The sequence below is a fragment of the Neodiprion fabricii genome, chromosome 3, assembly GCF_021155785.1.
Source record: "Neodiprion fabricii isolate iyNeoFabr1 chromosome 3, iyNeoFabr1.1, whole genome shotgun sequence".
In the NCBI taxonomy this organism is placed as follows: domain Eukaryota; kingdom Metazoa; phylum Arthropoda; class Insecta; order Hymenoptera; family Diprionidae; genus Neodiprion; species Neodiprion fabricii.
This window is the reverse complement of record NC_060241.1, coordinates 35669064-35685812: the sequence shown is the minus strand read 5'-3', so window position 1 is coordinate 35685812 and position 16749 is coordinate 35669064. Positions and strand designations below refer to the sequence as shown.

The 16749-nt window shown below is 42.3% G+C and overlaps 1 protein-coding gene across 2 annotated transcripts; it reads left to right on the top strand.

Annotated features, from left to right (window-relative positions):
- Window positions 1-3292: 3292 nt before the first annotated feature.
- On the top strand, window positions 3293-13653 carry LOC124177453 (transient receptor potential cation channel subfamily V member 5). 2 transcript variants are annotated; one of them, XM_046559818.1, is made up of 17 exons: window positions 3293-3956; window positions 7824-8090; window positions 8859-9037; window positions 9111-9198; window positions 9276-9452; window positions 9541-9730; window positions 9792-9945; window positions 10021-10275; window positions 10349-10431; window positions 10647-11129; window positions 11201-11366; window positions 11484-11745; window positions 12235-12398; window positions 12473-12589; window positions 13007-13132; window positions 13219-13427; window positions 13524-13653. In XM_046559818.1, exons 2-16 carry the CDS (start codon window positions 8000-8002, stop codon window positions 13384-13386), a joined length of 2703 nt encoding a protein of 900 aa, XP_046415774.1. In that variant the 5' UTR covers window positions 3293-3956; window positions 7824-7999; the 3' UTR covers window positions 13387-13427; window positions 13524-13653. The 2 variants fall into 2 exon arrangements, 1 of the variants encoding a protein (XP_046415774.1); XR_006869612.1 differs by lacking the exon at window positions 13524-13653 and having other exon boundaries at window positions 12473-12585; window positions 13219-13263.
- The last annotated feature ends 3096 nt before the right edge of the window (window positions 13654-16749 follow it).

Genomic DNA, 16749 nt, shown 5'->3' with positions numbered 1-16749 from the left:
TTGACATCACGGTCTGTTGACTTAAGATAAGACACGAAAAACTTGGAAAAGATAAAGAGGTGCCTCGAATTGGCTCCTTGATTAAAATTGACTAGCAAAAAGAGTGTGTAGAGTATCAATTATTATCTCATGGAAACAGGAAAAAGGGTCATTCAACTATTAATCAAGGGATGATTCGATTCGGGTGAATCACTTTTCCCGAGTGGCTGCGTAATTTGGCTTGGTGGGATCATTCTCGAGCTGACAAGCCGTCGCGATAAGCTGGCGCCGCGAATTGTTCCCGGAAAGAGTGCCGGAATTTAAATGGATTGCAAACAGAGATTTTGAAAAGATTTGACTCGGATAATATACTGCCAATCTTCATCGCGCCGTCACACCCGCCAAAGATACTCTCGACGAATTCCGATGCCTGGCTAAATGTACAAGGAAAAGCTCGTCAAGCTGCAGACGGATGGGTAATTTCTCCAATTCGTCAAGGTGGTGCTGAAATTTTGGAAATAACGTTCGATCTAAATTTGCAAAAGTTATATTATCTCAACAGTTATGGAGTTGAAACTTGGTCCGAGGTTCCAACAGTTTCCTCTGCGGACATTGTGACCTTATAAATGATCCGGTCGCTGTGGATTCTGCGGTGATTTAATAATTACAATGGTTTTATCCGCAAAGTTTTCTTACGTTAATCCACATCCCGGATATCCTGTCCTTGTCATGGCGATAACACCGTGGATAAGGATGGAATTTTTTTCTCTACGTCTAGACGATGCTCTTCAGAGGTCAATCGTGGAATCAAACTAATTGTTCCTCTCGACTAATTCCTGGGTTCTTAGCGGACCTGCGCTCATAAAGCTCGCCGGCGATGAGGCTATTTTTAAAAATTGCCCAATTAATTGCGAAACTCCTTTGTAATGAAACGGACGAAGAATTCGGTAGCACACAGCGTTCAAGAAAGTTGAGCACTCGCGACACATGTATATTATTGTTCGATGCAGTCATTAATTCGAATCGAAAAATGATACGTTCGAATGGAAAATATTTTATTGTTGGAAGAAGATTGATAAAGTGGACGATTAATCTCGCGCAACTGGAAAGGTTAAAATCGGAATCTCATTCTCGGCAGCGGAAGGTCCGAATGATTAAACCAACCGAAATAGTAGGGCAGTCTCGACGTGTGGCGTGAAATAATTTCTCAGTCCACAAATCACCGATAAATTACGGTTGAATTCGTTAGTTACGGTGGAGTTGAGCCTGAAAGCGAAGAAAAACATCGCTTGGGAGCGGAAGAAGGTGTAAAAAAAAAAAATACGTCCACGGATGACGGATACCACTAGCTCTTCAAAGATTCAAGCGTAAAATGCTTTTTCCACGTAAACGAGGAACGAAACCCGTTCAAATTCTGTCGCTCCTACGAGTTACGACAGCTCAAAGCTCCGACGTTATTATCCTCCACTACGTAGACGCTTGGGAGAAAACGAGGTGTTTGAGCTTTTTTACTATTTAATATCCTGACCTTACTCGCATTGTGTGAACGATGCCTCGAGGCCGCGACTTCGGTTCCTGGCTTACAGAACTAATTTCTATACGTCGGTGACAATGCCTGGCCACATGTGTTCGGCATGCAGTATTCACGCCGTTCCAACTCTCTGGATCCCATGAGTGTCGGTTTTCTTGCAACAGCAAAGTCGGCCCGTTGTTCTGGCTGCCACATGTCTGCGCTCTGTATTCCGTCGACGTAAAACACTCGATACTAGCTTTGTCAAAAAGATATACGTTACACCTAGAGAAATGCGCAAATTTTTGATTTCTCTATCAGCTTGGCGAAATTCGTCGCTGTAATCGTTCAAACTTCACTTTACTCTATGCGCGTCTTCCGCTGTATTGTTATTCTATTTTTATTTATTCTTTTACACTTCTACAATTAGTTTCACCTCTGTATGTTTTATTGTTTTTTTTCTTTTCTTCTTGTTTCCGCTTTACTTGTGTTTCTAATTCTTGCCCAATATTATCACGGGCATAATAAACATGGACAAGAAGAAGAAGAAAAAAGAAAAAAAATGTTCGTATGTAATTGTGACGAATTGCTTCGACCTTATCGAAAGTGAGACCGGTGGGTGGCAAAACATCTTCGGTCATGCGATTGAAACATGACATTCCGAAAGAAGGACAATTATGGACCAGTACGTCATAATCGTAGATCGTTCGTCGATGGCGAGTCAAGTTGTTTCAGCGCTACAAACTTGTATCGAGAATTGGAAGTGACGTCCGAACCTCTGAAAATCCGTATTCACTTTTTGTCTTAATGAACGATAATATTTTGGTTTGATTTATCAAATATTATCTCTATCCGTTCTTGCGATATATCAGCTAATTTTTTTCCTCGTTTTAACGAAAAAAACAAAGCAAGTAATAGCAACAATCCTCTGCTCAGGTATAAACCGAACCCATCCAGACTTGAGGAAAAGTTTTCAACCATCCGAATACACAAAGCGAACGGTCATTATTTCTCCTCGCATCCTATGCATACACAAAATTTCGAAGGCGATTTATTTTTGCCGTAAGATTTATGAGGATGAAAGAAGCGCGCTGAGATACTCGTCTTCTGGTTATTCGGCGAGATGTCGATGGTCAAGACTCACCTGTTTTCGGAATATTCTAAGGCAGGTATAGCGGCGAACGTCGGCGAGCGAGGGACTCGATTTTCATCTCCGATAGTCGAAGGGCCTTGGGCCTTGTGCTCGGGATGACGCAACGCCCGAACCCAGGGCCAGCAAAGCCCATTTCGTATTGGATACGCGGCCATAACTAACGTATAAAACAAATTCTCTCTGTCGCAGACCCAGCGTTTCGATGTCATGAATTTTTATTCCCAGCTAAACTGCCACACTGCGGACCAGTCGACAAGGCCTAACTCAACGTCTTCGTATCGCGTTACTCAATTTCTTTAATGAATCTGTGAACTGCGTATCGACGGAACACTTACGACAATTGTCGGATCGTAAATCACTTGAGATTCGTTGACTGAAGATCCGACCGTTAAGTCAATTCCACGATTTATCGTGGGCAAATAAAAATCAGGATTAATAAACATTGCCGATGAAAATCCCCGAAAGAACACTTCGTATCGATGTGTATTCCGTTACAGGGGATAATCTACAGCCGAAATCACGATTTCGTATTTCCCTCGATGTCCGAAACATGCCGAAGCTTCCGATGCGAGATCCCCCCCTGTCGAAGGCATCGACGTGTTCAGGTCTGAATGAGACGTTCAAGCTCTCCGCAGTAAATACCCGTCACTACTTGAGTGAGATCGTTTATACCAGGGCAATAAAGTAGGGCTTACATATTGGGCCGAGTGAAGAGCCGTCTCTGTGTTTTATTTTTATTCCTAAATACCGCGTAGAGCGAAAAAGTTTTACAATCTTAGGATGAATATGAGGTTCTTTATACGAATATGACGAGCGGCTGTCGTAAATCAACTGACATTTAGTATTTCCGCGGTAAATCGTGCCGATAATCATTGACTGTACGAATATTTGCCTGCAATATTTCACCGCATGAATTCGGTCTTAATATTTATGCATAAACTCAGCACGTTGAATCGATGATTCGGAAGAGTAAGTTAATTTCACGGGCGATTTATCTTTCTGTCAGCAAATTATCGCCGTTGTTGAACGCGACTTTTTTTTCTTTCGTCAATAAAACTTACGACGTGAGTCATCGGTAACGATACCACTGATTGGTATTCTGGTTTCAGTTTATTACATTCGTCCTGGCGCAACGAGCCGAATAATTTTTTTATTTACCAAAACGATCGATCATATGATTTTTCGCGGTGTAGATCCTCCATTCCGGAACTGATTGATCACGCTGCCGGGGGTCGGGGGTGAAATATTTTTGAAGTGGTGTATTGGCGTGGATAAATTGCGAAGCTGATCTTCAACGTGAACACAACAAGGCACGTAAGCCTACCTCTATATTTTATACTACACGTGAGTCTGGCTCACCGATAATAATTTTAACTCGGTGTAAGAACAATCCTCCGATTAGCCTGAATAACTTCCTCGTAGCTTCGGTGCTTTCATAATACCGAACGTTATGAATAGCTGCACTGGTTTTACCACGATCAGAATAAAGCGGTCAGCTTGCATCACGACCTGATTAGGAGAAGGTTGATATCGAAAAATCTGTTAAGAAATTAACGAGTCGTTAAAACCGACTGTTCGCAACGTAGTGTTCAAGCTTATGAACGTTGCGCGAGAATGAATGTGATTTCTACTGATCAAGCTCTTTCGGAAGCTCCCGATGTCGAAAGTTAAGACTTGAAGAATTTCATTCCAGAATATTTGCATCAATTTATGTGATACATCAGTCTGTGAGTATGTTTTCACATTCTTGTGTTAAAGACAGAAAACCAGCAGGACTGCCCAGATATTGTAGCAAGAAAACTGGTGAAACACGTATAATTTTTAATTCGTTATGAGACCGTTTGGTATTCTTGATTCGGCTCTGATTTAACAAAACTAAAAATTTATATCGGCGAATATTTGTTTATATACTCGCAAATTACAGAGCAAGATTTTCCAGCGCAGTTATGTTGCAGCTATTTTCAAATCACACCTCGCTCTGCTATCTAAGCCACACATCATAATATTGTTTACGGATACGGAGCGTCGTCGGTTTATTTGGTTTCCTCCGCAAGCTGTTAGCAGCTTGGATATCACACCAGAAATGTCCCTCAATACTGACATAAGACTATCAAGTTACCGCAGGGTGTTAGAAGACCTTTTTTCCGGTAAAACTTGATCGAGGATTCTGAAATTTCAAGACAATAATATCGTCAAAGGAAAAAAGGATGGCCTGGGCCCTCAGGTTTCGCCTTTTCACATAGTTGATTATCTTCTTCACTTAAATGAAACATACTTAGTAGCATGACGTTTTAAAAATGAGGACAAAATAATATTTCTTTTATTACCGATATTCCAGATGTAAGAATTTCAAACCGCAATTCAAAGGCTGGTTGATGAGTGCAATAAAACGAAGCTTACACCTTTTTCCTGCGGCCGTGATTTGTTTGTGAAATATTTTTTATCACGTCCTGCAGATAATCATAATCATGAACTCTTGCGCTGCTTCGATTCATCGTTACAACGTGTAAGTAACACAGAAGCGTATTGTTTTAAGATTTCGGTGATGAATAAAACAAAGCAATTCCATCACTTCTGCAGTCTGAGAGTTTGAGCGGTCGAAGACCAATTACAATAACGGCGGAGTTTGAGGAAGAATGAATAAATAAAAGATTGGCATAGTTGAAGGAGGAAAAAGAGACACAACTGGTCGTAAAACTCAGGATCGCTTGATAGGTATAATAGAGAGGACGGACGTATTTTTATCGTTATTTACATCGCGTTGAAAATTTTAAAAGCTGTTCGAATAACGACCGAGTGGCGAATGGAAGCTTTTTCGGGACGTAAGAATATTTGCGTAACGTGAATGCAACTGAGAATTTTAATGGGACGATTATGGAACATTCGGCCCCGCTTCACTCGTCGCGGTTTCGTCGTCACTCTTTCATCACCAAAAGCTCGACACGGCATAGCGTGAAGTAAGTCACCAGGTCGAAAGAATTAATTGTATACCTGTCTCGATTCATTCTTAAGCCAAGTCTGATGAATGGCTGCAGGTTTGCCAGACCAGCGATTGTCTCCAGCGGCTCTCAGTGGACTGTAAGTAAATTCTTTCAGGTAACCGCGAACAAGCGACTCTAGTAACAGTACCAACAAACGTCTTGGACGACTGCGTAAGTCATTGATGGCAAGTATTTCTGGTTACGTGTACCTCGCACAAAAGTGGCTAGTGACTTTCAGACTTGGTGAACGAAGAGTGTCTCCGAAAACATGTTTTCCTCATCAACGCGTACTCGCGGATCACATTTTTTTCTCTTTTCACCGCGTCACAGACAACTTTGACAAATTCTGTATGGCGGTCAACTCGAAAATACAGTTTTTGCTACCGTCTACGGACAGGCCTGCTCTAAATTCTGCACGCTTTTTGGAGCGGTGACGTGGCTTTCCATTCTCTGCAGGTAGCCGATATCCTTGGAAGCATGCGCAGCCGAATTAAGGACTATGGTCCAGATTGCAAATAGGCGTCAGGTCAAAAGACTTTCGTAATATCACATTCAGCATGTGTAGTCATGCAGCTTCAAACGCATTAGAAGTATTACTCATATACCCTGCGCGTGTCGCGTTCGTCACAATACGCGGTTTGAATATTTGGAACCTTTTGTATATTCTCAACGCTTGTGTCTATCGGCTTCGAGAGTGTTTCAGCGAGCCATGGCGTCACGCTGAAAGAGAAGTCGATCGTAAAAGAAACCGCAATAATAATCTCACCACCACCGGCAGAGTGGCGGTCGACGTGTTACGCGACGTTTAAATAACCGGAGAACTGTATTTTATCTAAATACCGAAGATAGTGGACTAAAACTAAGCAGCACGTATTTTTTTTTTTATCTGCGATTAAACATTTTAATGGGGTAAAACCACCCTCCAAAGTAACACATGTCAAAAGGCGATTTGATAGTTTCGTCCGCAAGAACATAATATTTTATAATCAATCCAACTGTAAACGTTATCTCGTAACGAGAAATGAAAAATGTAATTTTCTCAATTTAAAAAAACAAAAAAGAAAAAACTGTCAAATCGCTCCTTGACATGCCTTAATTTGGAAGGTTGTCTCACCAGCACAGAGTGTTCAATGGCAGATAAAAAAAAATGTACGTATCACTTAGTTTTTAGTCTACCGTAACATATTGAAAAAGACATCGAATCGGATATGGCGACCCGGAATACCTTCCTTGTCAATCTTCTCAGGTATAAATGCTCGATTGATTTTAGTCGCAGGTCTTCTGTATAATTGAAGATCTTGTTGCGTCGATCTTCGGATCAATTACACCGATGACGAATCAGAGGAAGCAAATTCTTCTGATCGACAACTTATGTATTATGCGTAAATGATCGCCTGCTTTGGTTGCCGGTGTTGTCGTTCAAGTCTTTTTAACGACAGTCGGACTGTTTACGACCGAGACATGGTCGCGGTTTAAATCCATGGTTTCACCTCGAGAGAACATTTTTTCATCAGTAGGTGTCGTGTTTTCGTACCTGAATGCGTAACACCCGTTAATTGACTCGTTGCGTCATGGCTTATTTATATGATCACTCCCGTGACGTCACTTCCGTGGCAAACTAACAGGCTGCTGGTACGTTATCAGTTGATTCGTATTCACCGGGTACTGCGTGTTATATTTGCTTGCAATACAAATAAAAATTGTGAAGAACCCTTTTCCACATTTTATACGTACTATTATTTCGCGTTATTAATTTCGGCGAAATGCTTATGCTCTTCAACTTCCTTTCCGCCCTCTTTGTCTTCCGAAGCCTCACCAAAGTTTTTAGGCTCTCATTCGCGTAAATAATAACGTACTTCCTTTGCGCTCTTTTCTGCCATACCTTACATTTCGAAGTACATTACAGTTCGTAAATGACACCGTATTTGTACAAGTAACTCGAGAAATCTTCATATCATTGCAAAACACTTGAAAGTAGTAAGAAAAATGGAAGTAATAAAATTTTTTTACCGTTGCAAAAGACTAACGCCGCAGAACTCCTGGGACTTTCAGGGCATACAATCGATTTGTACTCTCTACTATTTACCAACAAATTACCGGATTTTGTCGTTTCTTGGCTCCTGAGTTCCCATTACCAATAACTTTTTTTTATTTTATGCGAAAGGCAATGGAGCTTACAAGAATTGAACGGTGTTCACAGGTAGTTTCACGGTTCTGGAAGATAACTTTGGATAATCGATAGCCCAGCCGTGCCATGGCAACGAATATTGTTAGGAGAGTGAGGTCAGTTTCAGAATGCTGCCCCTTTACTCTACCGCGTAACTCGGTCGTAAATGACAAGAGGTTCCGGGCTTGTGACGAAAAGAATAACGTAAAATGGGTAACACCGAGAGCAATGTTACGAGTGGCGTGAAGAAACAGACGGACACATCGTCAATCTTGCTGTACAAGTTGGTAGATTTGAAAGGTGAGCGCACGATTTTGATATTTGGAAAAAATACTTCGTCAACGATCTCTGGGAAAATTTGGCGAATAATTAAGTCAAGGTGAGAAATGAATGCGAGAATGGCAAAGTGAGGTCAACTAAGATGCGGCGGGAATATTACGGTAAATTTCGGAAGTGAACACGATATTCACTCACGTTTGTTTCGGCTGTCACTATTACGAACCCTGCGAGTTTAAAACACTCGCACTCGTAACGGAATCCTGAACTCATTTCCATATTTACGAAACATACGTAACAATGCAATGATAAATTATGTTAGGACTACGCTATTTATACACGAGCGAAGCTATACGCGGCAAGAGTACGAAAATAAAGCCGGCGTTCCTGAAATTTTTCGGCCTCTATCTCTTTAACCGTCTCTGCCATAAGCGCGTCGGCGTCCATACATAATCGGCAAGTGAAGTGCTAACGGCTAACCAGTTCGAGTGTCTGCAGACTCAAGATAATATATTATACCGGAATGCTTGCAGCAGTGACGTAATTTGACCGGCGTTCCATTAGAGATATTATTTTGGCCAGGCTGCCTGTAATTATCAATATTTAGTTCCACTACCCATTCCTCTCCTCTGATTCGGCTTAACAACGCACGTCCGACTATCGCTTTCGATTGCCAACGCACGTACCGAAATTCCTGTACCGTAAGCCGGCGATTTGCAAGCAGTTTATTAGCTTCCAGCATGTAATGAATACCCTCCAATTTTCGCCAATATTTGCTCGGTAATTATACAGGCGGAGGTCTACTCGTTGACATGATGAAGAGAGCTGCTCAGACGAAACAATTTGCCGAGCTTGACCACGCGATGAGGACCAAAGTTGAGCCCTTTTTGTACAACAAGGGCAGAGGGAAGTGGATACCGATCAGCAAACTGGTACTCTTGCGGAACAAGGAACGACCTAGACATAAAATGGTAGGATACGGGGTGTCGTAAAAAGTCCGCTCCGACTCTCGTCACAGCGTCAAGTCTCCTCAAAAATTTTCAGTTACCAGTACTGAGAGCCATGGAAAATCCGGGTGAATACGACATCGACAAAGACCTTGGCGACGAGGAGATCGACGAGGACAAAATAGGTTCGCACATTTATTGTACATTTTTTGTTTCATCAAGTGGTCCCGGGACCTTCGGTCATGTAGAATTTCATTCCTAGATAAAAGCAAGTACAGAGAAGTCTGTTGGTCTTTGAGCGAAAGAGGCGCGGTTGGAGAGACCATTCTGCATCTCTGCATGTTAAATGCAACGGCGATTCACGCCGACTTGGCCAAACGTCTGTTGAGGTTCTATCCAAAGCTGATAAACGACATTTACATCAGCGATGAGTACTATGGTGGGTTGAGGAACTCGAAGAAGATCAACGATGCACGCAGGTTCGAACGAGAATCATATTTTCTTTATCGTTCGGGTAACAATTCCAGGTGAAAACGTATTGCACATCGCAATCGTGAACGAGGATCCTGCGATGGTGAAATTCTTACTGGACAGTGGAGCAGACGTCCACGAGAGATGTTTTGGGAATTTCATGTGCCCCGAGGATCAGAAAGCGTCAAGAGCCGACAGCGTGGAGCATGAATGGGTTTGCGTTGCGCCGGAAACGAATTACAAAGGGTAGATATACTCGTTTTGCGGTGCTCTTCTCGTACTATACGGTCATTTTTTATCATCGCAGTTACGTATACTGGGGAGAGTATCCGCTGAGTTTTGCCGCCTGCCTGGGCCAGGAAGAATGTTATCGTTTGATGCTCGCACGTGGTGCTGATCCCGACAAGCAGGACACAAACGGCAACACGGTTCTACACATGTTGGTCATTTATCAAAAGCTTGTGAGTGGTACGAATTGGAATGGTTTGGTTTAGAGTCTGGAGATCTCTTATGTGACATTCGGTACGTACGTTTAGGCAACCTTTGATATGGCCTACGAAGTGGGAGCCTCACTAGCGATCAGAAACGTTCAATTTTTGACACCGTTGACTCTGGCTGCAAAATTGGCGCGCATCGAGATGTTTTTCCACATTTTAAACATCGAACGGGAGATATATTGGCAAATCGGCAGCATTACTTGCGCAGCTTATCCTTTATCGTTGATCGATACCATAGACATTGCCACTGGTAGGATTAGCAACAATTCTGCGCTAAATTTGGTCGTCTTTGGTGTAAGTTTGCCTGAAATGGACACATATGCCGTTACGGCACAGACATAATTTCATCACTGGTCGTTGGTTTTAGGACAAAGATGAACATTTGGAGCTGATGGACGGCGTGCTGGTGGATCTTTTAAATGCAAAGTGGAACACGTTTGTCAAATCAAGGTAAACCGATGGAATGTTGTAAACAAGCCTACCGTGCTCGTCTCGAGTGTACTCCACCTCGATACTATGACGTTATTTACGATACGTTGATCTCATCGCTTCATTCCTAAGATTTCCACATGATTCGACAAAAATCGAACGCTTCTCAAACGAGAGAAAGAATTCAATGCTATACAACACTGACCCTAATGTATTCAACTGAATGATATTTACAGGTTCTATCGGCAGTACTTCTTGTTCTGTTTCTACTTTTTAATTTCCTTGGTGAGCTTCACCCTCAGACCAGGACCAGTGACCAAAGCGACGCCCACGTCGAGTCCGCTGTCACTGTCAACGGTTGAGGAAATTTCGAAGCTGGCTAAAAATTTGACGACATCTCTTGCCTCGAACATAACATCGCTAGTGAGCATATCACCGGGCGCAGTGAACTGGCTGAGTTCTCAAATAGCATTGAACATCACCTCGTCACTGGAAGAGATTCTCGTCGCATTGCTGCTCAGAGGACTTTCATCAACGGAATCAACCGTGACCGAGATCAGTTCCCGTTCGGATGAAAATTTCACAACTGTTGGCGAAAATGTGACCACTGGATTTGACTACCTGTCTACAGCCGTCTACAGCATTTTGAGTGAAAACACGACTTTCTTCGGTTTAAACTGGACGATCTCAGCTTCGGACGTTGAGAACGAAGACAGCTGGTAATGCATAATTACGAGTACTGCCAAAGTCAGAAATATAAATAGGTAGTAATCTGAGTGCACGGTCGTAGGTGGAACGTATTGACGACCGAATGCAGGCTGATGGACGTGACGGGAAGTACTGCGAAGGTCCGACTGGTTGCCGAAATTCTGATGGAGCTCGGGGCGATTTTATACATAGCGGCAGCGCTACGAGAGGCGAGATTTCTCGGGCTTAATATGTTTATAGAAAACCTGGTCAGTTCGCTGGAGAAATGACGGCGGGCCGTAAGAGAAACGTTGTTTTCATCGCGGTTGGCGAGATTTACGAGTCACAAGTATGGTGAAGTCGGATCGAAAACTTTTGTTTAACAGATGACCGCACCGTCCCGGGTCATGTTCCTATTCGCGTGCGCCATTCTGCTCTCTTTTCCAATTTTGAGGCTGACTTGTGCCGACGAGGTTGAAGACATGCTGGCTGTTGTCGTGATGCTGACCCTGGCACCGTACTTCTTGTTCTTCTGCAGAGGCTTCAAGACCGTCGGTCCCTTCGTCGTCATGATATACAGAATGATCATGGGTGACCTTTTGAGATTCGTATCGATATACATGGTCTTCGTTATGGGATTTTCGCAAGGTAGAATATCCCACCTTGATTTTTCGTTCGGATCAACTCCCGTCCGCCGTCGAGTCGGGTTCACAATCTCTTTTCCTTTTATATACCGCATCTGGGATTGTTCGTAGTGGAATAAATTACGTTGGTTTGTGTCCTTAACATTGACAACTTCCCACGCTCTAATGTTGACATGTCGACTTTCTTGCCCACGCTCTATTTGCAGGGACAATGCCACTGTTCCTGACTCTGGTCAGAACTCATTTGGTCCTAATATTGATTATGAGGCACGCGATGATGTCAGCGAAAGACCGCGCGGCCGGTGTTGTCACGTAACAAAGCTTGAATATCACCACCTGTTGCTCAAATTCGCATCTTTCTTCGTGCAATTCAACCTAACAGGAAAAGCATCTACCATATCAAAATTGATGGACAGTAGAGCCTGAGAATTTTTGGACGTAATTTTGACACTGTGTCGTAGAAAAACTCTGAATAAAACTTGACGTTTTTCAGCTTATTATATAATCTTTCTTTCCTTCAACAAAAATGGTACGGAACCTGACAATCCTGTACCTTCTCCGATGGAAAGTATAATGGCCATGTTTCTGATGAGCATGACCAATTTCGGAGATTATTACGGTGCTTTTGAGAACACTCACCATAAAACAGAAGCTAAGGTATCGTCTTTCACGTCCCACGTACGATATTCAAGTGATCTTTGAGATTCGTGAACAGTTTCGTTTCATTTCAGTGTCTTTTCGTCGTGTACATGGCCATTGTAGCGATCTTATTGGTCAACATGTTAATCGCCATGATGGGCAACACTTACCAAAAAATCGCTGAGACCCGGAATGAGTGGCAAAGGCAGGTACGCGATGGTGGATTTGTCCGTTTCGATGCGTTATTTTATGTATCTGGATACACGAGCTTTAAAACGGTTGCTAAAAGCGACTAGAGAGATGTGTTTCCGTGAATTTATTATGACAAACCATCTTGATTCAATTGATGACATAGTCGAATTAGCCTAAGTTAGTAATTCGTTGGTGCGATATAATTCCCCAAGCGAATCTTAAATATTGACTAACTGCTAATTTAACCATAAAACACATGTACGTCTAGCCAGTAACTGTATCCTCGTGGGTTAGATAATATAATCGTACGTCGTTAACGAGGCGCCAGCGTAACTTGACAATTTGATTTATTTAATTAATGTCTCTAGCCCTGATCCAACGAATTTACATACTAGACTGTATTTTCATTAAATTTGTATTAATCTTTCCCGCAGTGGGCCAGAATAGTTTTGGTCGTTGAGAGAGGCGTGAGTCCCACCGAAAGACTGAAAAAATTAATGGACTATTCCCAACCGATGTCCGATGGACGAAGAGCTCTGGTTCTCAGATTGAACCAATCCGTAAGCCATTTTATTTTCGCCGTGCATAATATCTACCAAAATACAAACATCGCAAAAATTAAATGAAATACATATTGTTGTTACAGGAGGCAGACAAGGAAGAGATGAAGGAAATATTGGAGATGAAGAGGGTACACGACAGGTTGGTAAAGAAACGCAAGGAACAGATCCACCAGAACGAAATGAAAAAATCTTCTACTCAAGCGAATTCTGTGCTTGTAAAAGACTTGCACATGAACGACAGTGTGGCGTGACATAGTTCGTTAGTCATGCACTGGCGACTGAATTTGGCACAGTGAGTGTAATAAAAGAGTTTAAACGAAACTGGAACAACTCGTTGCATCAAAAAATTTGTAGCGCATTTCGAACTTGACTTTTTCTTTTATTTCAGACGTAGGAAGTGTGACAATAAAATGACACGCACGTAATACAACTTCGAATTTTTCGAATGTTTAACAGACATTGCACACCTTGTTCAACGTTCATGCGTTTACTTAAATTACTTTCAAAAAATATACATTATACAGTAATGACAGGTTCTTCTACATCGTTTACCTTATACTATTTTTAAACTTTATTTATCTAGAAAATTATTAGTAGGAACACGTATTTCGGTTGGTCTTTCCGTTATCAAGTGAAGAAATTAGCGGCTGGTACTTTGACGGGCATTTGGTGCCTCAGCTCGGCTTTTTCAGAGATAATGTACAACAAACGATTGGACATGTTCGAGGTGGCCAGCGATTTTCGATTTCTTCTCGACGATCGCGATCTCGGTATGTTCAGCGAAGGAAAATCCGAAAGGTTCGTAGAGCGCAAGACTGCAGAAGAAAACAGTGGGCCGCGTGGTGATTCATATTGGATCGGGAGAGAAGGAGTCTGGAGCATAAAAAATTCCGAGATGCAGTCGTCGAAAGCGTAGTAACTAAATATAGAAATTAAATGGCACGCAAATTGATGCGTGCAGCGAGCATTTATCACATTGGACACATCGCACTCATCACCGAAGGAGGTTCCCAGAGTTTTCAAAACAATCACCGAGAAACGAGGGCGGAGCTTTCAAACAAAGATGCTGACGTGAGGATTTTCAAAAGTGAATACATACCGAATGGCACAAATTTTATGGCTCCTTGCAATTCAGCCGTACGGTTGTCGGTGACGTCACGAGGCGTGCAAGCATCTGGCGTCGCGACGCAGCATCTTTGTTGGAGGTGAAATTTCTTAATTTATTGTTAGAAGTGAAAGCAAAAGGCAAAGCTGCATTTATCATCGGTATAGCAGTGATTGACTCGAGTCAATATGCAACCATAGACAGATAAACGAGAGCCAATCAAACGATTTGAAAATTAAAGCGGCAAGCTTGTAATTAAGGGGAAATTCAACAGTTTTTGCAATGCTTTCCTCGATATTTTCTCCGAACATTACATACTACCATCGTTGATTCTCACTTAATCCCGGAGATTAACGAGCGTGTTGACTTCAGCTATCGCACCGAGCTTCGAGTTGAAAAACAGAAGGGAGCCGAGAATAAAGAATAACAAGATTGCACGCAGGCATAGAAATTAACACTCATAATCACGGTTAAGAACGAATGCAAGGCCTTCGATGGATGAAACATAGCACACACCTATAAATATCTATGAATAACCGTTCTGCAGGTACCTGCACATATAATTATATACATATATATACCCTACAATTACATCACCTTGATACGGTAAATGATTAACAGATTGCGCAACTCGGCTGGTGATACATGCAGTCGACAATGTCCGATGGTGCACGTGCAGTTATGCGATCAGTGCAACAGTTTCCAATGAATCATAAACATACCTTGTTACGTATCGCTGTAGAATTTTGTAGGGTACAGGTGGATTGAGACGAATTGCTTTTACATTGCACCCGACACCCTTCAGCCGCAGACTCTTTGGCTTCTGTTGCTCGGTCAATCGAAGTCGAGCTCTGCTTGTTCTGGAAGGATTTTAAGTAAACATTCGGAGGAGATGCCTTCATCTCCGATAATGTCGAGGCATTCCATTCTTCGAACCGGCGCTGAACCTTGGCGCGTTCCATGACCCGGTTCCACGGATCTTTTTCGTTTTCTTTCGGATCAGGGCCAGTCCCCATCACGATACATGTTGGCACCGCATACCTGAAGCCAGATGATCGAGGAAATATTTACAGTTAAACATACGACCGTGACGTCATCACCTACCTTGTCGACGATTTTTTCTGAGAACTACAAATTGGACAATTCGAATTGAAATCGATTGGAAGACTGCTTTGTTTTTTCTCGAAATTTTGAACCGTTTCCTCTTTAGTTGGCATGTCGTGCGATGGAAGCAATTTGGAACCGCTCTCGAATGATTCGCGCGGTTCGCTGACACCTCCTGATTGTGGGAATAATTTTTGAGGACATGAAACGTACCGAGTGCCGTTCAAATTGTCTCGTTTATTCGCTGTATTTATCTCCGCGAATCTTAATTTTGCTGGAATAAAATATCAGGATTACATCGAGGCTATTTCAACCGTAAAATCGAGATGAATTTATAAGCTATGTAACCAGAAACTATTCGCAAATGAAAGCCTCACCAAGATTATTACTTGCATCGCATATTTCAGCTGATAAATTCGCCATAACATTAGAAATTTTCTGTTGCCTGCTATCCTTGATTTTCAGACTCGATCCTGATTGCGTATCAGTTTTTGTTTCCAGGAGTTCACCTGGCTGAGACACTCTGTCGGTGGATTGTAATAATTTTAAAGCAACTAGAAATGACTCCAGCGTCTGACAGCCGCTCTCGTTGTTAGATAAAAACAAATCAGAGACTAGAGTTATCGTCCCGATTGATTCGTTCGAAGAGAGGTCATACGTGTCTGTAGAGACATCCGTCATAGAGCAGCTGTTCTGTCTCGCAGAAACAGTTGTGCCTATGCTTCGGGTTGAGAGAACCGTTTGCACGCTTGCCGGACTGAAGGACCTTTCGAAAGCAACGTTCAAAGCCTCGTTCGACGAAAACAGTCTGCAAGACGTAAAAATGGATTTGCAGTAACTGTCGTGCGAAAAAATTAGTCGATTTCTCAAAGGACTCACCTATCAGCTATTTTCGGAGTGACTTCGAAGCTGCTGCCTGCATTTCTCAGAGACTTGACGAATCGACGACATTTTATTTTGTTCACGTGTTCTTCACCCTTGCGTTTGTAATTGTACGTATAATCGGATTGAATCGATGGAGTTAAGTCCGAATCGTCTGTTTCCGAGTCGATAATTAACCGGGCTCTTAAAGGCGAGTAGAAATTTTGGCTCGATCGTTGATCAGAATCCCCGAGAGATCTGTGCCTGAGATCGCGTTTTCTAGGCTCTAAATCGTGCCTGGGACTCCAGGAATTCTTACGACATCGACATCCTCTTACAAAGATGTTTTTTGCCGACCAAACTTTGTCCAGGAATAAATTACCTCCGAATCTGTTCTTTCTCATTTTTAAATTCATACCATTTTCAGAATCGGCATTAATATTCGAGAACGACCCTTTTATCCTAGATAAATTTTCCTTCAATTCGAAATCGGATTCAACGTCCGATTCAATGTAATAATCTGAGTCATAGTTTGCGTCCGGAC